The sequence below is a fragment of the Chlamydomonas reinhardtii genome, chromosome 9, assembly GCF_000002595.2.
Source record: "Chlamydomonas reinhardtii strain CC-503 cw92 mt+ chromosome 9, whole genome shotgun sequence".
In the NCBI taxonomy this organism is placed as follows: Eukaryota; Viridiplantae; Chlorophyta; class Chlorophyceae; order Chlamydomonadales; family Chlamydomonadaceae; genus Chlamydomonas; species Chlamydomonas reinhardtii.
Window position 1 is genome coordinate 2,705,426 of NC_057012.1, and position 22,092 is coordinate 2,727,517.

General features: G+C 63.0%; 4 protein-coding genes across 5 annotated transcripts; 2 read left to right on the forward strand and 2 right to left on the reverse strand.

Annotated features, from left to right (window-relative positions):
* Positions 1–159: 159 nt before the first annotated feature.
* On the reverse strand, positions 160–10,205 carry CHLRE_09g389600v5 (uncharacterized protein). Its single transcript, XM_001694391.2, has 10 exons — positions 10,078–10,205; positions 9,900–9,943; positions 9,261–9,781; positions 8,674–9,064; positions 8,410–8,513; positions 8,201–8,287; positions 8,013–8,060; positions 6,476–7,846; positions 2,459–6,330; positions 160–2,292 (listed from the first exon to the last, which is right to left on the reverse strand). The coding sequence occupies exons 1-10, from the start codon at positions 10,098–10,100 to the stop codon at positions 2,241–2,243; spliced, it is 6,513 nt and encodes a 2,170-aa protein (XP_001694443.2). The 5' UTR covers positions 10,101–10,205; the 3' UTR covers positions 160–2,240.
* A 130-nt stretch (positions 10,206–10,335) lies between these two features.
* On the forward strand, positions 10,336–13,787 carry CHLRE_09g389550v5 (uncharacterized protein). Its single transcript, XM_043065513.1, has 9 exons — positions 10,336–10,601; positions 10,724–10,822; positions 10,888–10,949; positions 11,136–11,262; positions 11,484–11,643; positions 11,935–12,095; positions 12,185–12,298; positions 12,443–12,782; positions 12,978–13,787. The coding sequence occupies exons 1-9, from the start codon at positions 10,578–10,580 to the stop codon at positions 13,154–13,156; spliced, it is 1,266 nt and encodes a 421-aa protein (XP_042921020.1). The 5' UTR covers positions 10,336–10,577; the 3' UTR covers positions 13,157–13,787.
* Positions 13,788–13,845: 58 nt separating this feature from the next.
* CHLRE_09g389500v5 (uncharacterized protein) lies at positions 13,846–19,668 on the forward strand. Of its 2 annotated transcripts, none has more exons than XM_001694501.2 (13): positions 13,846–14,143; positions 14,243–14,872; positions 15,064–15,248; positions 15,444–15,540; positions 15,803–16,023; positions 16,229–16,310; positions 16,492–16,641; positions 16,966–17,124; positions 17,290–17,864; positions 18,124–18,274; positions 18,528–18,598; positions 18,879–18,932; positions 19,156–19,668. In XM_001694501.2, exons 1-13 carry the CDS (start codon positions 14,027–14,029, stop codon positions 19,265–19,267), a joined length of 2,604 nt encoding a protein of 867 aa, XP_001694553.1. In that variant the 5' UTR covers positions 13,846–14,026; the 3' UTR covers positions 19,268–19,668. The 2 variants fall into 2 exon arrangements, with proteins under 2 accessions (XP_001694553.1, XP_042921021.1); XM_043065510.1 differs by having other exon boundaries at positions 16,969–17,124.
* An 861-nt stretch (positions 19,669–20,529) lies between these two features.
* On the reverse strand, positions 20,530–22,055 carry CHLRE_09g389503v5 (uncharacterized protein). Its single transcript, XM_043065511.1, has one exon. The coding sequence runs from the start codon at positions 22,022–22,024 to the stop codon at positions 21,854–21,856; it is 171 nt and encodes a 56-aa protein (XP_042921022.1). The 5' UTR covers positions 22,025–22,055; the 3' UTR covers positions 20,530–21,853.
* Between the last annotated feature and the right edge of the window lie 37 nt (positions 22,056–22,092).

Consider the following 22,092-nt stretch of genomic DNA (forward strand, 5'->3'; position numbering starts at 1 on the left):
ATTTCCAGTCTGCTGGCGAAACATGCTGTGACTACGGCTGCAGGCTGTCTCGGTCCAGAGGAAGGTGACACCCGGGGGCAGGGGGGTAGGAAACACAATGCCGGACCCCATTCCCCGAAACCCGAGGGAGTGTGGGAGCCCTCCTCCGGACCAACCGACTGACAAAATCGTATTAAAAAGGAATCTATTTAATGCCAATGAACGCCTCTTCGCAGGCTCTATCCCACTGTGACATTCATCAGCTAGGTCAGCTAGCGCTTCCACATGACTTTGACACGCGCGGCACTCCATCCTTGTAGTTGCCCAGAGCCGACTGGCGCGAGGACAGTGTTCCATACCGGTCGTGTCCAACTATCGATACGCTATTAACACGGAACAGCAGCCTATTCCCAGCGTATGATCCCAAGGATCTGGTTGACGGCCCTGGCATGCTAGTGCACATACATGTGCTTGGCATTGCCCTGCCACGACGCAGGAACGGACTTTCCCTTGCTGCACATGCGCTTGTTCAGTTGTTCTGGCACTACAAGCATGTTTGCATCATGTTGCGCTACCGCAAGTGCAGGATACGTGCACTGACCAGGGGGATTCATTTTGGCCCCAAGAAGAGAGCTACGGTACGATTGTTATAAGTGAGGTCGAGGGGGTCAGCGGGTCTTCCTCCTGTATGACACGTATGAAAGCGTCAGCTCTAGATGGGGCGCAGTGAGGCGCAGAGATTGAGTTCCGCCGTGAAGTAACATTGCAGCCAGCCAGGGGACGGTGGTGCTGTATGAGTATATGAGTAACAAACCTTAAATACAGGCGCGCTGCTCTGCCTCCCATAGTCCCATCAAACAATCCTTCAAGGCGAGGGAATACAAGTACACTCCAGTGCTGGTGGCCCCGTCGGCCTGGCTCCGTCACCCCCAGCAGCTTCCGGCAGCTGACATGGCCATACGCATTGGGTAATTGCACACACGGGCCCCGAGCGAGAAGCTCTATCCGCATGCTCCACCTCACTCCACAGCCCAGGCACGGTAACGTGTCCAGTCGCGACGTGGCTCAGCTTCTGTGTATAGCTGTACTACATACCGTATCAGCATCTTCATGCGCTCGTCTGCTTGAACGCAATACACAATTGGCACGCCTCTCATGCCAACTCGTGCTCATCAAACACACATTACTTCAGATGCTGCATCTCCCGGGGTTAGCTGGGCTACCAACATGTCCCGCAGACAACTTGGTGCAAGTGGGCACGAGCGTCGTGCATTTCAATACGACCCACTCACCAGCCATGCATTTATTGGCGGCGCCCATGCGTGCATTCGAGTTCGAGCACGGAAATATCAAGGGCAGATTTCCGAAGGTGCATCAAGAAGTCAAGACACATAACACAGCGTAGCCCCCTAACCTATATACCGGCTGCAAACAAACACATACTACCCAGCCTGCGCCTGTCCATACTACCCAGATGTACCCCGGCGAAGCCCGCTCGTCGACTCCGCTGCAGTGTCCACGTGGAGGTCCTGCAGCAGCCGGCTTCGGAGATCGACCTGTACAGCAAGCTTCCATTTCGCCACAACTTCGAGCAACGGTCTACGCCGCAACCCCAAATCCTCGCCTGAAGAGTTCACACCGTCAAGCGCTGTAGTTCTCGCCGCCCACCTAACACCTGTTCGTCCAGCCCAGCTGCGACACAGCGTATACTCCATGCTGTTGACGTCATGCAATTGAGCATACGAGCATCCCTTCAACATTCCATCATTGGTTCACCAGTAGTATAATAACCGCATAGCTTCTCCCGACATAATACAATGATTCGCCACCAGCGGTGCTAAGCCCACATGATCACCAGGCCACCAGCCCGTCACCTTCAAAGTGGACGCAGGTTATGGCATCGGCTGCTCATAGAATGCACGCATATACCTACATCACCTGGCATGCGTAACATTGCAACATGCGCTGGAAGCATTAAACAATTGGACGGGGTCCCAGCACTGCGGGAACCGCTTACGCGCAGTAGCAATATTAAACCCAGCCAGTAACCATGCATCGTCCGCAAGAGGCTTATTAAATGATGCATTATAAGCAATTCTCGCCATTAACGCGGCAGGCATTATGCTTTGTAGCATACTATACGGTCAAACTACAGTTGGCATACGGATCCTTCGGCACGTGACGAGATCAACCCCCACCCCCAGACTTGCATTTGCCATTCCACGAGGGCGACCCCTTTTTCAGGGCCAACCGCCCGTGCTTCACCAGTCTCGCTCACGCCCCAGGTCCTGCAACAGCCGCGTCTGTGTAAACCTGCGCACAGGTAGAAGGTAGGGCACGGTGAGGACGATCACGTGCCTGCGAGTGCTTATTTTTATGTCTAGCCCATCAACCAAACTACTGCAACTTCCGCAAGAGAAGCAGGGCGCAGCTGATGCAGCCATACAATACCAACAATGGGGGCCACACGCACTCGCACCTGAAGATTGCAGTCCTCTCCTCCAGCTCGCCCGGCATGGCTTCCAGACTCGAGTCAAGTCTCTCTGAGCCCTCCTGTGGCGGCGCCGAGCGTGCAGAATGCGCTTGGCCAGCCTCTGACGACTCCATTTGGACACCCGGCCCAGTGCCGCCTGTGCCGCCCGTGCCACCTGTGAGGCCTGTGCCACCTGTCAGACCAGTCGCCGCGGAGCTGCACACCAGCGCCTGCGCCACAGCCGCCACGCCCGCCGCCGCAGCGCCGGTTGTCCCATAGCTGGGAGTGGTGCGTTCCGTGCTGCTTAGGTAGGACGTGTGCGGCTCTGAGGAGCCAAGAAGCAGGGACTGGAACGAGCCGCCCAGCTCGTCTAGCGCGCCGCCCCGCATCATTGGCAGCCGCCTGCCACCTGAGACCTGTTGCTGGTGCTGCAGCTGCTGGAGTGTGATGCTGCCGCCCGTATCACCCATGCTGCCGCCACCGCGCCGGCTGCCGCCGCCGCCGCCATTTGTCCGCTCGCGCTCACGACTGCGCCGCCGGCTGCCGGCCTCCGTGCCGACAGCCGTGTTTGCTGGTCCAGCCGCGTCACCTGCTCCCGGCTGCACCGGCAGCTGCAGTTCCTGTGTGTGGGTGGGCAGGATGCTGTGCAGGCTCCGCAGGCTCGCAGGAGCGGCGGCAGAGCCGGGGCCCAGCCCCGCGCTAGACGACAGCGCGACACTGGTGTCAAGCATGCCGCTGTTGCTCTCCTGCAGCTGTGCAACCATCAACCCCGCACGAAGCACGGCGCCGCGGGGGCCAGCGCCTTCTACAGGGCCGCCGGCGACGTTGGGGAGTGCCGGCACGCCAAGTGGATAATCTTCTAGGATTGTGCCGGGCCGGCCGAGCAGCAGGCCGGGACCACAACCTGAGCTGCGGCGATTGAGAGGCGACTGCGGCGGCAGGGGCAGGTGGACAAACGGTAGGCTGCCGACGCAGCCGCTGCTGCCGTCAGCGGGAAGCAGCGCACCTGTGGGGCGCTGGTCTACGTCGGTGCTGCCACGCAGCAACATCAACTGCTCGCCTGCCGCCGCCTGCAGCGCCTGCAGCGCTTGTGATTCCGTCATGCCGCTGAACAGGCGGAAGCTGCTGTCTCCACCGCCACTGGCCCCACCGCTGACCGCGGCTCGGCTGGTACTGTGCAATCCAGCCCCGGCGCGTGCGCTGCGTCCGTCGTGTGCGGTCTCCATAATTTCATGGGTGCTGGTCGCCAGCGGAGTGGACCCGGACCCCGCCGCAGCGCCATTGGCGTTGCCGTGCGACCCAGGCGCCAGCCCGCCCTGACCCGACCGCAGCGCGTTGCCAGACCGCGTCGACCACCGGGCTGACTGCATGGAACGATTGGAGCGGGCCGAGTGCGCGGAGCCTGGCGGCGATGGCTCTGGTCCGAGGCTGCCGGGAGCGGCGCCCAGGCCTGGTGGCATCGTCCGCAGATGTGTGCCGCTGACACCAGTGCTGTCCATGCCACGACTGCTCAGCACCAAAGAGCCCGTCTGTGAGGCGGCATTGCGCAGATAGCCGCTGCCTCCGTGCATGCCCGACGGAAGGTGCGAATGCATAGGCTGCTGTTGCTGCTGCAGCGGCAGCTGCTCATGTGTCGGTGGATGCTGCTGTTGGAACGAGTGGGGCTGGCAGCCGGAGCCGCAGCGCGGCACAGGATGGTGCAGCTGCGAGCTGGCACGGCTGCTGCGGCTGCTGCCGCTGCCACGGCGAGCGCGACGCGATTGGAGCGGCAGCAGCAATGACAGCGGCTGCTGATGAACCGCCAGCTGCAGCGCCCGAGGCTGTAGGTCCAGTGGCGCCAGGTGTGGAACCTCGGTCTGAGGCTGCGCCTGTGGCTCTTGCTGCGCTGTATGCGACACTTGCTGTCGCGGTTGCGGCAGTTGCTGTTGCCCCTGTTGCCTCACCTCCTGGGCGCTGGTTAGCCTCTGATCCGGCATCGCGCGATCTACAGCTGCATCGTCCGGTAGGACGGCCAAAGTTACCGCCTCAGCCGCTGCGGCAATAATTCCCACTGCTTCAGCCGCTGCCGCGTCCGCTGCGCCGCGCGTGTCAGCATCGCGGCGGCGGGGTGACTGCGCCATGCCCGCTGCTAGGGAGATGGAAGCTGAGCTGGGCTGCACGCGTGCGGGCGCACCGCTATCAGGTGTAACTCTCTGATCCTGGGGCGCCTGCAGCTGGCCGCGTGAGGCGTTGTGCGGATCGAGTTGTGGGCCCGTCCCCAGCACGGTCTGGGACGGGGGCGCCGTGCCCCCCATGCCACCCACCGTGGACGTGGTGAGCGTGGGGCCGCCGCCACTCATCGGCAGCGCGCCGGCTGCCAGAGGGGTGCCGCTGCTCATGGCAGACGCAGACGCAGCAGGCACACCGGATGCCGAAAGCATGGTGTCGTTTAGGAAGGCGCTCAAATCAAAGCCGCTCATGTCGGCTGTGCCGAGCAGCACGTGATGGATGAGCGACGCCGCCGCGACGCTCCCAGAAGCGCCGCCGCTACGCGCCGCAGTCGCGGTCGCAGTTCCGGTCCCGGTTCCGCAGCTGGCTGCAGAGGCCAGCGTCCCCACTATGAACGTGCCGCCGGGGTTGCCGGACGAGGGCAGGTTGGCCGAGGCGGCAACGGCGGCAAGCATGGCAGCCGTGGCAGCAGCACGGCCGCTGCCGCTGTGGCCGTAAGACGCGGCAACCCTGAAGGCAATGGAGCTTCGGCCGTCGGAGCTGCCGGCGGTGTGGTCGTTGAGTGCAGTCATGGCAATCGCCGCCTGCTGTGAGCTGCTCGAGTTGTTGTGATGCTGATAAAGGTGTTGTTGTGGGAGCGCCGACGACGGAAGTCGCATCATCATGCGCAGACTGAGATCCTCTGAGGGCACGCTTGCAACCTGCACACCCGACGGCACTGGTAAAAGCTGTTGCTGCGGGCCGCGGCCGGCCGCCGCCGCCGCCGCTGAGGGCTCTGCGGCACTAGGGGCTGGAAATACGTGGACAACCGCCACCATGGCCGCCTCTGGCAGCGCCGTTGTGACGAGTGGCTCTGGCGCGATGTCCGCATGGGCACCAGGGACTGTAGCACCCGCAGATGCTGGAGGCTGCATAGTCGCCGCTGCTGCCAGCTGCGCGGGCGGCTGTGGGGCGGACGACGGTGACGTCGTGATGGAGGCTAACCCACGTGAGGCGGCACCCGTGCTGGCCAGTGCGGCGGGTGGCGTGGCAGCGGTGAGGCCGGCCGCCGTAGCCAGGCGGGTAGTGCTGCCCGCGCGCAGGGCTGCCAGAGCCGCTTCGGCACCCGGCGAGAGTCCTGTGGCTAGGTCCGAGATGCGCACGTACGGAGATGCGGAGGAGGCTCCACGGGCGGGCGTGTTCGCGCGCTGTGCCAGCTGCTGCACAGCTGGCTGGGCAGCTGGCTCTGCCCTCTGCGTCTGGACGGGTGCCGCAGGCGACGCCAAGCTAGGAGCCCGTGCCGGGCTCTTCTGCGCTCGCCGCCTGCTTTGCGCCAGAGTCACAGGCACGTAGTTTGCTTGTTCTCGCGGCTGTGCGTGCCCTGGGTCCTCCTCCTCCGGCACGCCCGCCAGCTCGGCCCCAGAGCTGTGTCCCAGGGCGCCCCTGCCCGGCGGCGTCGCCGTGCTGCTGCTGTTGGTGCGAGTGTTGGCATCACCTGCCCGTGGCGGTTCGGCCCCCGCACCCCCTGCAGCCCCGGTGGCTGCTGGCGAGCCCGTGGCGCTCGTAGATGGAGGCAACCACCGTGCCGCCACCTCGGCCGGCAGCGCCTCCGGCTCACGCGTCGAGCAGGGCACCGGTGCAGATCCCCAGCAGGTCGCTGCCATCGGCGCATGCGGCTGTTTCCCGGAAGCCTGCACGGCACGTCAAATGGGGTCACGGCTTGAGATGAGAGGTAGCGTGCAAGGGACCGGGTCTCTGAGTGGCTCCCTGCGAAGCAAACATCCATCGCGCGACGGGTTTCCTGCTTATCGCCACGCAGCAATTTAAGCTCCTTACCTGTGCGCCGCTGGAAGGCTGCATGCTCGGTGGCAATCGAGCCTCCACCTCTTCCAGGCTCGCCGCCATCCGCCAACCCGGCAGCCCGCCAGTGCCCGCCGCCGCGCCTCCAGACACCGCCGCTCCTGCGGAAGCGCCCGCGGCGCCCACGGCCGCCGAAGGCGCAGCCACCGCGGTGCTGCTGTGCGTCTTCCGCACCATGCGCCGGCCGTAGTGCGCCGGCCCCTGGCCGCGAGAAGACACGGCACCGCTGGCCAGAGGCGACTCACGACTGCCGCGTCCGAATGTCGGGCCTGAGCTCGCACCTGTGCCTGCGGTCGCAGCAGTGGCAACAGCAGCAGCGACGGCACTCTGCAGCTGCAGCTCGCCGGTCGAGGAAGTGCCGCGCCGCTTGATGGCTGCGGTGGGTCCGCCAGGACCGCGGGAGCTGCTGACATGCGTGGGCGAGTCGCGGTGTGGCAAGTAGGGCTGCGGGATAGACAGGACGCCTTGGCCCGAGACCGCGCTCGCGGCCAGCGCCGGATGGGCACCGCTGTCGCCGGTGCCGCCGGCGGAGTTGCTGAAGGGCAGCTCCCGTGACGCGCGCGACACGGCCGCTGAGGTGAAGGCGGCGCTGGATCCGCTGGTGTACGCCGGCATGATGGGCGGCTCGCCCACCTCGAAGGACATGTGCGTATGCATCACGCAGCTGGCAATGGCGTTTGTGTTGCGCGCCGTGGTGGGTGTGGCCACACCATCGCCAGTCCCGCCGGTGCCGGAGGCTGCTGGCTCGGCGGGGCGAACGGGAAAGCCCGACGCATGTGCGCCAAGCACCACACGCGCGACGCGCGGCGCGGAAGAGGGAAGTGCCGGGTAGCTGGCCGCCGCGGCCACTGGGGGACTGGCTGCAACGCTGCTGGTGGCGAGCCCTGGCTCCCGGCTGCCGCCCCGACTGGTTGCCTCGCGGCCGTCGACTGGCAGCCCGCCTGCCGTGTTTAGGAGCATGCGGGCGGCTGCGGACTTCGCGGCTGCCACCGCCGCAACGGTGCGCGGGCTTGCGGGTTCGAGAGCCGTGGGCGTCGGCACGCCAGCGCGCTGCCCGATGGCAGTTGCTTTGGGGCCGCCAGGTGCCAGCGACGCGGCAGGGCTTGCAGAAGCCCCGGAGATTGCGACGGACTCCACAGCTCCAAGATAAGCAGCTGCCGCGCCCCGCAGGGCTACGCGGCTGCTGACGTAGGCTTCGCGCCAGTTCCGCAGGGTGGTGGTGATGGTGGTGAAGCTGGGTCGCTCGCGCGGCTCGTCCCGCCAGCAGCTCTGCACCAGGCCCCACAGCTCCAGGGGGCAGCCGCGCGGCCGCTCCAGGCGGTACCCGGAGCGCAGCGCGTTCAGGATCTGTGCGTGCGTGTGTGTCAGCACACCCAATTGGCAGGTGGTACAGCGACTTCCGTACAGCAGAGAGCATGGGTGCAGGCAGCGAACCTTGGATATGAATGACACACCCTTAAAAGCGTAGCGTTACGGTAATCTCATCACCGGCATGCACCGAGCTCCGGCTTACCTCGCGGTTGCTGAGCGATGCGTATGGCTCAGCTCCGTTGGAGAATATCTGTACGCATGGTGGTGTCGGGGCATGCATATGAAGTCTACTGGGATACCAGGCACGTCACGCAAGGGCCGTGCGGGGCTTGGTCCATCACCTTCCATGCACACCGACCCACACACCGCCCCCTTGAGACAGCCACGCACCTCCCAGCACACCATCCCGAAGCTCCATACATCCGCGGCCTCCGACGGTGGCTCGCCCGCGAGAACCTCGGGCGCAGCCCAGCGAGCCTGTGCAGCGAGGTCGTGTTCCGAACGTCAGTGTGTGCGCCAGGCCATTCCGTGTTGGCTTGCGCCGCAATCGTGCACGAGCTGATTGCCAAGTAAGTGCACCCGAGGGAAAGCCCACCTACCGGCACAACAGAGTTAGGTGCCGCAGGCATGGGGGCATCGAGGGACGAGGGTCCGTCCCCCAACTCCTGCCCCGGGAATGCCGCCGGTCGAGACAAGCCAAAATCTGCGCGGTGGCGGCGTTCCACAGGCGCAAATGTTAGCAGTCATGCAGATAGACTACGACCCAGTTGCTCAGCTATGCCTTGCTGCAAACCCCAGGCAACTGCATGCACTGGGTTTAGTTTGGGCTGGTATTTATAGCCCCCTCCCCCCCCGTGTCTCACCCGCCAGCTTGACGTGCGGCGGCTCCAGGCTCTTGACCAGCAGGTTCCTGGCCGCCAGGTCCCCGTGGATGAGCCCCTCGTGTGCCAGCTCCAGGCACGCCGACGCCAGCTGCTCCACCACCGTCATCTTGGTCTGCGTCAGCAGCTGCCGCCCAATGCAGCGCAGCACGGCGTCCAGCGAGCCCAGCGGCAGCAGCTCCATCACCAGGTACTCGTTGCCGCTCTCGTCCGCGCTCCAGCGGTACAGCTGCACCAGGTTGGGGTGCGTGGACAGCCGCTGCAGCAGCCGGGCCTCAGCCACCAGCCCGCCGCGCCGCATGGCCACCACCGCCACGTGCGTGTTGTTCCAGGCGCCCCGGTACACCGTCTTGAAGCTGCCCTTGCCAATCACCTGTGTCAGGTGCGAAGACGTAGGCCAGGCCGGTGGGCGGAGCAACTAGTTCGTGAAACAAGGTCGGGCGTGGCAGGGCTGGAGACTTCGGGAGAATGAGACACGCTGTTGTAAAGTGGCAAGTGAACAGGCCGATGAGTTTTGTACACGAGTGTGGACTTGCAGCTTCCAACAGTCTCGTCACCCGTCAGCCCACCTTAAAGAATGTGATTTCCTGAAAGGGTATACGGATACGCGGGTCCAGATCATCGCCCTGCCGCCGCTGGGATGCCGTCCGTGACGTGTTGCACGGTGAGCGCGAGCGGTCCGTTTCCGTGTCTGTCTGTTGGGACTGCCCCTGCCCCTGCCCCTGCAGCCCGTGGCCTTGCGCATGACCGGGCGGGTCCGCAGATGCGCTCGATGCCCCCACCGCCGCTAGCACCCGAGCTGTGGTTGAGGTGGTTGCGGTGTTTGTGGACGTGCCGGCCGCTGTGTTGCCCAGCCCACCACACTCCAACCTCTGCGGCACGAAGCCACTGGCGCTGCTCACGGATTCGGAAACGACATGAGGCGGCAGTGGCTGCGCAGGGGTGGTGGTGAACGCAGGCGCTAGCGTGGGAGCAGGCACCGACGAGGGAGTTGTCGCCGCCGTGATGATACGGCCGGCCGGGTGACACCACGCCGCACCCGTTGCGCTGTCTGCGGCGGCATACCCCTGGTCAGGGCTGCCAACACTTCCTGCACACACAGAACCACACACACAAACATCATGGACGCTGTGCACTCAGGTCCTTGTCAAAGGGCAGGCCGCGCACAAGGGCTGCCACTTTAAGTCGGTGGCGATGACTCATCTTACCACTGTCTGATGAGCGGCGCTGCGCCTGGGGCAAGCCAAAGCACCTGCATATGTGTGAACAAAGTGCAGGGACATTTGGCGCTTAAAATCCGAGAAAACGGCCACAGACACAGGACCAACGCTAAAGTTGCTGTACGCCCTCTGGTAGACTGGATCGCAATATTCTCACAATTTTTACCTTCCAAAAAATGTTGCCGGCATCGGGGCTGGCTTAGCGCCTCAGTGCACTGCTTGGGTGCTTGCTGGCCAAAGCGCTCCGCATTTGTGCCCAGCCACCCTACGAAGCAGCATACTGTGCTGCTTACAATAAATCAGTTACAGAATGGTGGTCAGCGCAACAGCTTAGGCGCTCCGGGCAACCACTCATCGCTCATGGCCTCCACTAACAGTGCTGCGTCCAGTCCCCATAGGCAGGCATGCATGCAGAGTCTATCTTATAAATAGCTAGTGGTCTTTCCGGTAGACTGCGCCTAACTTTCAATGATTTGTGCACACAAGTTGGAATTCATAAAATATCTATAATTGAAGCAGAGCGTGGTGGGGCGAATCTGCAGAGCCCGGGTACCGCCAATCATCGATATCATTTTGGATCCGGGTTGGGCGCACTCGCGGAGTCGCAGAAGACCGATTCTGGACATGAAAGTAGCATAGTCATAACCTAAGAAAATAGCAATAACAATGCCAGACCAAAGCCTTTACGAGGTAACAGCCGCGCCCTTGTGTTTTACCTCAATTTCCTGTCTGTGCAAGACATGACCGCATGTATGGCGGTATATCTTTTGAATTTAAGCTCCAAGGACCTCACCGTTCGGCATGGCATGCAGGTTCTGGGCGTGGAGAAAACGGCAACGCAGGCTGAGATAAAGAAGGCCTACCGCCAGCGCGCGCTGCAGCTGCATCCGGATAAGAACCCTGACAATGAGGTAGGTTGGCACCGACCAGGCGGGAGCTGGGCAGAACCTAACACCGGCCGCATGGGCCTCCGCAGGATGCCAAGGCAAAGTTTCAGTTGCTGCAGAAGGTCTATGCGATCCTTGGGGACGAAGAGAAGTGAGTATGGAGTGGAGTGCTGGGTAATTGCTGCCTGCGTGGGTTGTCTGGGCCAAGGTCCGGGCCACGATGGGACTGGCCGGGCCGTGCCATGTCAACGCGTGCACAAAACGAAAGCCAGTCGAGCTTCCCTGCTTGCAATCGCCATCACATGTTGTGTTATTGACAAAACCCGTTGTATCCCAGGCGGAAAGTGTATGACGACACCGGGTCCACCGACGACGATGACCTGGCTGGTGCGGGCTTCGACGGCCTGGTGGACTACTTCCGGGCCATGTTCGGAATCAAGACAGACGATATTGACGACTTTACGGTAAGCCGGGACAAAATACGTGATTATGCCAGACCTCTTGACGCGGCGTGTATAGGAGCAGCAGCACACTGGGGCGCGCGGCCATGCTGTACAAGGGAGGCACGACGGCGTAGCACCCAAACACCGCCTGCTAACACCGCCCGCTGCCAGCCTCTTGGCCCTTGGCAACCGGCCAGCCATTGCTATCCTTCACACGTGCGGTACCGAACCTGCCCCTGCAGGCGCGCTATCAGGGCGGTGAGGAGGAGCGCTCCGACCTGCTGCGCTATTACACCCAGTTCCGTGGCCGCATGAGCGATGTGTTCGACCACCTCATGTGCTCCGACCCCGACGTGGACTCGCATCGACTCATGGACGTCATCAACGCCGCCATCCAGGCGGGTGAGCACAGGAGCCCGCGGGCTGGGGTGGGTGAGATTGGGGCCTGCAGGCTGCCACGAGCGGGGCTAGGGATGGGCGGGGTGCGCTGCCAACGGCGCGCCAGAGGCCGAGGCGCGGCTAGGGCACTTGAGGCCATGGACAGGGACGGGGTCGGGAACGGGGCAGGTGTTGAGCGGTAAGGTGCGACAGCAACGTGGCCGCTGGGCAAGCTGCCATTAGCGTGTTGCTTACATGGTTGGCATCCATTGCTGTGCACTCGCCACATTTGTGTTAACACGTGTGGCGGGGCAGGCGAGGTGGAGCGCTACAAGCCGTACACCAGCTGGGCCAAGCAGGTCGCCGCCAAACCGCGTCCAGCCGCGCGCGTGCGCAGCGCCAGCGGCGCGGGGGCGAGCGGCAGTGGTGCCGGCGCCGGGCCCAGCAACGCGCTGGTCGCCGCCATCCAAGCCAAGGTGCGCTCGACTCCTCATGCCGTGTTCGGTTTGTGCATTTGTAAACAACACAAGCGCATATGGCAAACAATCATTTCTGCAAACTGCAGCGCGCGGCGGCTGCCAACAATTTCTTCGACTCGCTCGCTGCCAAGTACGGCGGCGGCGGCACGGGTGCTGGCAAGGGCGGCAAGGGCAAGAGCAGCAACGCCAAGGGCGGCGAGGTGAGATCATGTCCACAGCCCTCAGAGCCCCGGCATGAAGGCGCACCACTCAGCGGGACCTTCCTCATTGCACCTCCGCCGTGCACCGGTGGCGCACTTGCTGTTGCTCACGTGCTGCTGCCTCTGGGCCCTCGTTGACCGCAGCCGCTCTCGGAGCCCACTGATGAGGAGTTTGAGGCGGCGCGTCAGCGCGTGGTGGCCAAGCAGCAGTCGGGGGGCGGCAGCAAGAAGGCCGGCGGCAAGAAGGGTCGTGTGGTGGTTGTGGAGGATGACGAGGACGATGGCAGCGACGCGGACATGGAGGAGGTGGAGGCGGACGGCAGTGATGAGGAGTCAATGGACGTCAGTGACGAGGCGGAGGAGGCGAAGCCGCGGGCCAAGAAGACCGGCGGTGGCGGAAGCGGGGCCAAGGGCGGCGTGAAGAAGGCCAAGAGCAAGGACACGGCGAGAGGGAGCGACCAGCAAGGCAGCGCCAAGCCGAAGGGTAGGTGGTGAGCTCGGCGTGTTGCGTGGTCTGTCCGGGCGTGGTGTGGTTTGGCGGAGGAGGGCCAGCCCGCATGCGTTGCCTGATTAGGCATGCCTTTGGGGGATTGCAGAGTGGCGGGCGTTCCCGTTGGCACCGGCAGCTCCAGCTGAGTCTAGTTTCGCACCCTTGCTGCTCGGTAATGCCCTTGGACAGCGAAGCGCCAAGGCCATGAGTCTCATGACGATGCGGCTGAGAAGGAGAACAAGGCGGCGGCTCAGAGCGCGGGCGTGACGGGGAAGGGCAAAGGAGGCGACGGTCGGAAAGCCGCCGGGAAACGACGACAGGAGCAGGAGGTGCAGCCGACGAAAAAGGCAAAGCGCAGTACGGCATAATGCATGCAGCGTGCGCTAGTGATGGCATGGATCGTGTGCACAGACTCTCGGTCTTGGGTGCGAGTTGGTGGGTTCGGGACTTGAGGTGATGCTACTGATGGGTCACGGGGCCTGAGAGGAGACGCCAGGGCGCTGTGGCAGCGGCAGGCACCCGGGGGGCACCGTTAGGGTATGCCAGGATCGACACTTGCAAGCACGGGGATGCCGCCAAGGTCTGGAACAGGGGTGCTGGAATGCAGTTGACATGGTGTGGTGGCGTATGTCGGGCCGATGCAGCGTCGGGGCTTGCGTCACACTGGAATATCGCAGGGCTGGCGATTGTGATAAGGGAGCCTGCAATTGGAACGATGGTGGGCTGACGTGCGGGTGCATTCGGACTGGCGCTCTGCTTGCCCCATCAGACGACAGTCGAGGGCGTCCTTGACATATTGTGTCAGATGTTCTGATTCTTTGATAAGTGTAGTGTAAGCGATGTCCTAAGTGTTCAGAATTGCTCCAGTTTCGTTGTGTGAACTTGCGCTAATTGATGTGACTCGGTTTTGACATCTTGAATGGTCACATTATTCCTGCTATATCCACAGTACTTTGAAAGCACTCATCTTAACTCTCGTGCAACCCTGAGTCGAAGACCCGCTCGGTGCCCGGCCGTGAACCGACATGTCCGGGCCCGTTGCTGAGCGCGTTCTAAACACGCCAGCTCTGGTGGAGACAATAGCGTCGCTAGCTTCAGCAAATGACGTCGCAGTTGGGCTTCGAGGCGTGTCGCATGTGACGCGGCAGGCTCTCGGCCCCAAGGCCCACGCCACGGTGCACTTGTCGGAGCCGGTTCCCGCCAAGGTCTTCGCGGACAAGTGGGCTGCCCCCGGTGCCATGTACAGCCTCTCATACGTCGACCGCATCAAGCTGCTCTCACTCACGGCGGCCAGCGGCGAGGTCGCTAACCTCCAAGTGGCCCTGGAGGTCGTGCGCTGCGCGCCCACTGTCAAGGTGTGCCTATGAGGCACTGCTCGTCACTGCTGGCCAAGCGTGCACGCACTCCACGCACCCCACGCGCAAGCAACGTTGCCATCTGTACTTGCCATGCAGGTCATCTCGGCCGCTGCGGCCGCTGGCAAGCTGGCAGCCGTGCAGTACCTGCATGAGCACGCGAGATGCCCCTGGGGTGCGGACACGACTGCGGCCGCCGCCGAGGCCTCCCAGCTCGACACTTTGAAGTGGCTGCAGGGTGCCGGTTGCCCCCTTGATACCACCGCGCTGCAGGCTGCGGCCAAGGCGGGTGGTGCCGCCGCCGTTGACTGGTTGCTCGCGGAGACGCCTGTCATTTCGGGCCTCAGCCCGCGGGAGGCGGCCGATTCCCTTGAGGCGGCGGCGTGCGTGGCAGCTGCCGCCGGCCACATCAACCTCTTTGAGTCGCTCTTCGCAGGCCTGGTGCCGGCGCTGGAGACGGCGCCGCCGCGCGCAACGCGAGGACGGGGCCGTGGCGGCCCTGCCCTGCAGGTGGGTGCGGCGGAGCCGCCTCCGCTGCGCGGGCCTGATGGCAGCACGCTTGCCCGCATCCTGGAGGCGCTGGCTGAGGGCGCGGACGCGGACACCTTGCAGTCGTTCGTGCGCACGTGGGTGGATGACGTCGAGCCCGACCCCCGGCGGCAGCTGGACGAGAGGCAGTTGAACCAGGCCATCATTGCGGCGGCCGGCAGCACAACGCCGGGCTGGCAGGTGGCTGGGTGCGTGGGTGTGTCCGGAGTTGGGGGTGTGGGCTGCTGTGCGCGCTTGGCAGCCGGTTGGCTTTTTGTTATGGTGGATGGGTTGGATGACTGCGTTGATGCAGTAGGTAGACGGGGTGAGAGCGAGGCATGCAGTGCTAACATTGCCCTTGGCCCCGCTGTCGGCGTCAACCCATCGGACAGGCCAAGGTGGACTTCCTGCTACAGCGCAAGCTGCAACAGCAGCAGCAGGCCGCACAGCAGCAGGCCGCACAGCCGCAACCGCCGCAGGCGGTGCAGCAACAACAGGCAGCTCCACGGACCCTGCTGCTTCTCAACCGGGCCATACTGGCTCCGGACGTGGCCACGCGTGTGCCTTGGCTCTGCAGGTGAGCACCGCTTTAACTGCTGTCCGTGTGACCAACGGTGGTTGCCCCCACCAACCAGAATGCGGCACATCTGTTGTTCAATGCTTACGTCCTGTTGAAACACCTGCCGATAATATGAATGATTGAGCGCATCCTCTCCTCGATGCGCTGTACCTTACTTTCAATTGCTATCCCTCCTGTTCCTGATCTATGAAGCCCGGAGCGGCCGGTGCAGCTGGCGGTGTCGATGGACGACTTGAACAAGTTGCTCGAGCAAGGGCAGTGGGAGGTGGCGCAGAAGCTCGTGGCGGAGGTGGGAGTTGTGGAAGTGCGGGGGAGGGGTGACGACGGCGCCGTGCTTGTGACGGGGCTGCTGGAGGATGTTGCGTCAGCATTCCGCAATTACGCACTGCCCCATGCCATTGTGTGGCCTCTTTGGTCAAGCTGTAGCCGGCACTGCATTTCCTGGAGTACCATGCTCAAGGGCCCGGAGCAGCCTCCACTCCGCGCTTTCGCAACGCGCCCTGGCCTGCGTCCTGGGCTACTCTACCCATGCCGCCAAACTGCGAATACAGGTGCCTGGCCTGACCTACAACTACGCCTCGACGCGGGCGGCGATCAAGGGCGGCCACATGGACATCGTGCAGGCGCTGCTGGCCGCGCCGCACAATTGCCGCATCCTGGGCCCTGAGGCGCTCAAGGTGCTGGCCTCCGCCGGCCGCCTGGAGGGCGTGCGGTGGCTGGTGGAGGAGTTCGCGGAGAAGGGCGGCCAGGACTCAGAGACGGCCAACAGCTGGTGAGGTCGCGAAGTTCCACGGGTGATATATCTAATGGGTGGGTTGACTGCCGTGCGTCGGCGCTCACAGGCGCAGACCAGGAAAACGAGGAGGGGCCAGGGTTTTGGCGCGCGCGAAAAGCGCTCGTTGCGACGCGGCACGCGCCTTTCCACAGCAGGGTTCCTCGTGCCTGTGCGCTGCCTCCTATTAATGCTCCCGCCACAGGAAGATTGCTCTAACCAGTGAAGTCTTTGCAGACGCACTGACAAGCGGCTCGCTGCCGCTTCTGCGCTGGCTGCTGGCCAAGGTACGTCCTGACATTAATTGTATCACCGGGAAGCACCGTGGGGAAGCACGTACCGCAAACGGATAGCGCCGCACGGGACAGCGCCGCAAGGCGCCGCACGGGCCCCAACGCTCGTGCCTTGCACCAAGCCACCCACGCCTTTTGTAATTAGCTTTGACGTTCCGTGTGTGCGTCACCGCAGGGCTGGTCTGCGGAGGACCCGCCGGCCGGTGCGCCAAAAAGGCGCAAGGACCCGGTGGCTAGCGTGGAGGAGGCATGGGTGTCGGCTGCGGACCTGGGCAATGAGGAGATCATGGAATGGCTTGCAAGCGAGGCGCAGGTGCCCTTCCTGGTGAGGATTGCACCTCATCGCTTTGCCACCAGGCCTGCTTATAAACCGTGTCCCCCAGCGGCCGGCAGGCACTGCGTACGATGATCTGCATTCGTGCATAACGTGCACGACCTGCGATCTAGGCGGCGCTTCAATGCTCCGGCAAACGGGGACGTCGCCACAACCGCCTTAAGCTTCAGCCTGCAAAGAGCGCGCTCACACGCACCGCTGTTGCTACCTACACTATGGGACTTTACCAACCTGCCTTGCCACTGTCCCATCGCACACCGCTGTTGCTACCTGCCTGCCCGCCGCCCTGCTGCCCGCGTGCGTGCATCTGTACAGCAGGCGGACGGCGAGCCGTACGTGCGCGCCGCCAAGCGCGCCGACCAGCTTATGCTGGACTGCCTGAAGCGTGTGGGCTGCCCGCTGCCGGCGGAGGCGCTGACGGGCGCCCTGGCCTGGGGCGTGCCGCTGCCCATTCTTCGCTGGCTGGTAGACCAGGTGAGCTGATCATATGTATGTGTGTGTGTTTAGGGGCTGAACAGGCCTCAACGCGCATGCCAGAATGCTGACGGCTGAGCGCTCATGACTTGTCTTTACGGCCTGAATTCAGCAACGTATCCCGCAAAGAGAACGACGTCTTGCCGCGGCCCGTCATCTTGGCAGGGCTGCCCGGTGGACTGGCCGGACGCACTGGCGGCTGCACGCCTGCGGCTGCGGCCGCCGGGCGCACTGGAATGGCTTGAGGAGCTGCAGAGGCAAAAGCAGGCGGATGCGTTGTCGCCGGCGGCGGAGGCGGGGGCATCTGTGCAAGCGGACAAGGTGCCCCCATGGCTGATCCTGGGCACCCATGCCGGCGGCGCGGGCGGCGCAGCTAGCGCAGGCGCCAGTGGCACGGAGAAGGGCGAGGGCGCTGTGGACATCGAGCCGGTCTCATACGAAGACGCGGACCACATTGTGGTGGTTGTCGACAACGGCGGCCGGCCCTTCACCGTGCGGATCTCGGTTCCTCGCGGCGTCGCGACAGTTTGCATCACCAATTCCGACAACGTGGAAGACCATGCGACGTGGGATCCCCGGACCACGGGCAGCGTGTTCAAGTCGTACAAGTTCGAGAAGTTGTGGATTGGGTTGGACCCAGCAGAGCGCACCGAGGCGGCGCTGGAGAAGGAGGAGGAGTGGCGGGTGCTGGACAAGGAGGCGCGGCGGGAGGGCCGGCCGTCTGCCAAAAAGGAGGTCTGGTGAGTGCTCAACGCCAAACACCACACAGGGGCAGTCTCGTACATGGGAAAACCCATGTTCGCAGCTAGGCATTCCCCTACTGGTCAACTTATGTCGCTAACGTCGTGTCGTGCTCGTATGTAATGGTACTTTCGGGCACGAATGCGCGTGTAAGCAATTGCCCGCTCCCAACGTGGTGGCAGCTGACAGACTGGCATTCCCCTACATCGTTACGGTACGCACTTGTGTTCCCTGACCCTACCTGCCGGCTCCCAAAAGGTACTATGGCGGCAGCTCAGTGTTGATCGGGTTGGGCGGGTGCAAGTACATATTCGTGGGCATGGAGGCATACAGCTTCACAACCGAGGATGATGAGATCCGGGATTACGTGTCCACTATGGGCAACTCGGCCGTGCCCTACCCATATGCGGTGAGTCATGCACTCATATATCGGTGGATGCCTTGAGTCCTCTGTGTGTCCAGGCGTCGCGCTTGGGTGCAAGTTCCTGCTCGTTGTGTCGGCGTGAGCGCGTGCGCCTGGGGTTAGGGGTTGCAACGGACGAACTGGGCAAGGCGTCACGCCTTTGCCGATTGTGCATACGCGCGCGCACATACCGTGTGCCGTATGCCACTAGTTCCGACTGGCACACTCTTATGCCCCCATGCGGCATCTGTCCGCGCAGGTGGGCGCTCAGAACTGCTACTACATGATCGAGGACACCTACATCCCCTGGCACATCATCCGGCGCACCAGGTGTGCGGCGCATGGGTGCACAGATGCCGCCCGGGGGAGTGTCAGCAGGAATCCGTGGCGGCAATCCGTTGCAACCCAAACCAGGGGAGCTAGAAATGCGTGCACGTGCTACGTGCTTTTGACAACCTGCACACAACTGTCTGTTTGCGGCAATGGCGCCGGCCCGTGCACCAGCAACCGACCGCGCTGCTGCGCACGTACCGCCCACGCCTTTCAGGTTTCATACCGTATTCAGGGGTTCCCTGACCTTAGTCTTCGTGTGTTTGCCGCGGGCGTGCAGGCCGCAGGACCGCGAGGACCCCTACCACGTCCTCTACTCGAACGAGCTGCACGGGTGAGCGAGCGAGTGCTTCCAACGGCTGGGTCGTTGCAGCGCCTGCGCCTGCGTGCACCAATGTGAATAATATGTGATGCGGGCGGCGGCGGGCGGCAGGCAGCGCAACAGGTGGCCCGCAGGCTCGTATGCGGCGACCCTGCCGACAAGAAACATCTACCAACCAACTGCGTGCTCGTCCGCCCCCCCCCCCACCCGCTATCCGCCATTCATACGCGCACAGGTGGTTGCCTGGCAGGGACCCGACCGCGCCCGGGCCGCCGACGCAGCGGTCCGAGTGGCAGGCAAAGTACATGCTGGCCAACAAGCAGCTCGTGCACGCGCGAATCTGGTAGTGTCCCGCCGCGGGCTGGTGTCGTGTGGGCAGCGGAGCTGAAGGTAACGGGCAGTAGAGCTCAGGGGAGGAACCGTGGTGGCGTTGCTGAGGGACAAGAATGTCCGTTGACTGCCGCCGATAATGCCATGTTGGGCAAGGTCGGGCCAAGTGTGATATGCGAGCTGCTGCTGTGTGGGTTGCCGTGCCCTTGACTGCTGTCGTCATATTACTTGCTTGAAGTCATCAGACAACAACGCCGCCGGCGCCAGGCGGCATCTACGCCACGTGCAAGTGATGGACGGGAGACAGGGGAGGCGGCAGTGTTATGAGGCAATTTTGGCAGGAATGCATTGCTGATGACGACAAGCAGGGACAGCCCAGGTGGGGATCTGAGTTCACTTTCTGTAATTAGCACCGGACCATTTCAGTGTACGCTGGGGATGTGGCTTGATGGGGCGCGGGCAATGGGGCAAGGGGCAATAGGTCTGCGTAGGGTGGCATCCACGCTCGGTCGCTCCCTCCCACTAGCTGCCACCCTCCCTGCCATATTAACGAAGTGCTTGCGAGTGAATGCGAATGCAAGACGCCGTCGCGAGCTCCAGGCTAGCAATAAACATCACGAAAGAAGTTAGTGTCAGCGGCAATGCGGTTACTTGTTACCTTCGAGACGAGACACCGGTGCGCGCTCCACGCTGCTCCGCATTCGGCACGCCAAACGGAGTCCGAGTGTCGTGGAGACTGCTGCCGCTTGCAGGGGCGGACGCGTTCCAGCTCGCAACTAGGCTGCTGCCATTCGCCGCGACAACGCGAAACCCACAAAATGCACCCACCTGGAACGGAGCCAGGCATCCGCGGGCGCCCATGGAGCATATGCGTGGGCAAGCGGAAAGAAACGGGAGAAGAAAGAAGCGGCGTGGCGGATGTCAGTAGCCGATGCCGGGCAAAGCTGCCGAGCAAGTGAAGCAGGGTGGCTGCCTAGCTGGGGCCGGGCTGATTAGAGGGCTGAACGGCGGCTGCACCGGGCGAGCTGTACTGGTAGTATGTACTGGCGCCGGCCAAGCGTGGTAAGTATGGGCGCCGCTGCATGGATCCCGCCCCCATGTGCCGCGGCGAGGCTGGCGACGATGCAGTGGCGTACAGCTGACAGCTGAGACGGACGGGCGCGGACCGCTGTGCGGTTCCCCACACCCGTCCAGGGACCGGCCCACGCACGGTGCAGCGGGGCCGGCCGGGTGGGGGAACCGTGCTGACAGCTGAGTGGGCGGCGGGCGGAGGGCTGGCCGAGCTCGGTGCGTGTCCACGGCATGTACCCGAAACCGCTGAAAAGCCAAACCAAGAAACAAATTCTCCAGAACCAAATAACCAAGGTGTAAGACGACGACGACCCGTCCGCGCAGTGCTGCAATCGCGTGCATGCGGCCGCGTGAATGCTCAGGCTGCACCCGCAAGCGGGAGGCTCGCCAGTTCCAAACGCTCGAGGGCGGAACCTCGAGTGGGTCCCTGCCACTGGGCAACAGATACCGGCGTGAACTTGCCGGGGCCCAGGGGCGATTATCCCTGATACGCCCTGTTAACGAAGTGCTTGCGAGTGAATGCGAATGCAAGACGCCGTCGCGAGCTCCAGGCTAGCAATAAACATCACGAAAGAAGTTAGTGTCAGCGGCAATGCGGTTACTTGTTACCTTCGAGACGAGACACCGGTGCGCGCTCCACGCTGCTCCGCATTCGGCACGCCAAACGGAGTCCGAGTGTCGTGGAGACTGCTGCCGCTTGCAGGGGCGGACGCGTTCCAGCTCGCAACTAGGCTGCTGCCATTCGCCGCGACAACGCGAAACCCACAAAATGCACCCACCTGGAACGGAGCCAGGCATCCGCGGGCGCCCATGGAGCATATGCGTGGGCAAGCGGAAAGAAACGGGAGAAGAAAGAAGCGGCGTGGCGGATGTCAGTAGCCGATGCCGGGCAAAGCTGCCGAGCAAGTTCCCATGTTCCCTGCCACGCTCCTTGTTGGCAAGCCGTGAAGCCGGCTTCACGACAGCATTTCATAAAATGCGCTAGTGCCCGCGCCCATCGGGCGGCACCCGCTCATTCGCCTAGTCTCCCTATCCAGCACGTGCCCTGTCCGTCCCTATGCCCGCCACTCATCAGCCGCTCAAAACAGCCCGCCTATTTCATGCCAGCCACTCCCTGAACGGGACATGAGACATGCCAGATCGACATATTCATTACATTGTAGCACGAATTGATTTGGGCTGCGTTTGTTATGCAAAAATAGTGGGGATTTCAGCCCCATGTCGATCGCACATTGTAAGTTCAACATGCACGGTACATGTAAATAGGCAGCATGTAACACTGAATGCAAAAGACAATACCCCAGACGGACGAGGTTCTATCAGCGAGGTCTGCGTGCAAGCATACGCCTGAGCTCCTTCTTGTCCTGCCGGCTCGTGCAGGGTTCCAACTTGTGCAGTGATTGGTATGTGTAGCAAGGTATACACCGTCAAACGAGAACCTCATCGGTAGCACAATGCCGTGTGACGGCCCATTGACCCTCCCACTTCCTAGGGCGTCTGCCTATGTCTGCCTCCCCACCTTCAAGCTTACCTTAAAGGAAGGGGACGAGCGGAAGATGCAAGAACTTGAACCGTTGCGGCGTGTGCGTGTGTAGGTACTGCCAGCAACCTTGTGTACTGCTGCGCGCAGAAGCCGTGGGCACCACCTGGGCGCAGCGCGCTCGTCGGTGTGTCGTGCGTGCCTGCCTACCTCGGCCTGGCATAGCCTTGTCAAGCAGCCAAGTAACTTTCGGTATCCCCAATCTGTCAACAAACATAAGCTTGAAGGGGA

What these genes read in the sequence shown, in the direction of transcription:
- CHLRE_09g389500v5 (XM_001694501.2), top strand. Translation starts at nt 14,027, where the DNA reads ATGTACAGCCTCTCATACGTCGACCGCATCAAGCTGCTCTCACTCACG. An exon ending in CGTGTGCCTTGGCTCTGCAG is followed by an intron (nt 15,249 to 15,443) that starts GTGAGCACCGCT and finishes TGATCTATGAAG; the next exon opens with CCCGGAGCGGCCGGTGCAGC. An exon ending in CCGTGCCCTACCCATATGCG is followed by an intron (nt 18,275 to 18,527) that starts GTGAGTCATGCA and finishes CTGTCCGCGCAG; the next exon opens with GTGGGCGCTCAGAACTGCTA.
- CHLRE_09g389550v5 (XM_043065513.1), top strand. Translation starts at nt 10,578, where the DNA reads ATGCCAGACCAAAGCCTTTACGAG. An exon ending in ATAAGAACCCTGACAATGAG is followed by an intron (nt 10,823 to 10,887) that starts GTAGGTTGGCAC and finishes GGGCCTCCGCAG; the next exon opens with GATGCCAAGGCAAAGTTTCA. An exon ending in AGGCAGCGCCAAGCCGAAGG is followed by an intron (nt 12,783 to 12,977) that starts GTAGGTGGTGAG and finishes GCCCTTGGACAG; the next exon opens with CGAAGCGCCAAGGCCATGAG.
- CHLRE_09g389600v5 (XM_001694391.2), bottom strand. Translation starts at nt 10,100, where the DNA reads ATGCCGGCAACATTTTTTGGAAG. An exon ending in GCGCCGCTCATCAGACAGTG is followed by an intron (nt 9,782 to 9,899) that starts GTAAGATGAGTC and finishes CTGTGTGTGCAG; the next exon opens with GAAGTGTTGGCAGCCCTGAC. An exon ending in GAGAGGACTGCAATCTTCAG is followed by an intron (nt 2,293 to 2,458) that starts GTGCGAGTGCGT and finishes ACCTGTGCGCAG; the next exon opens with GTTTACACAGACGCGGCTGT.
- CHLRE_09g389503v5 (XM_043065511.1), bottom strand. Translation starts at nt 22,024, where the DNA reads ATGCCAGGCCGAGGTAGGCAGGCACGCACGACACACCGACGAGCGCGC.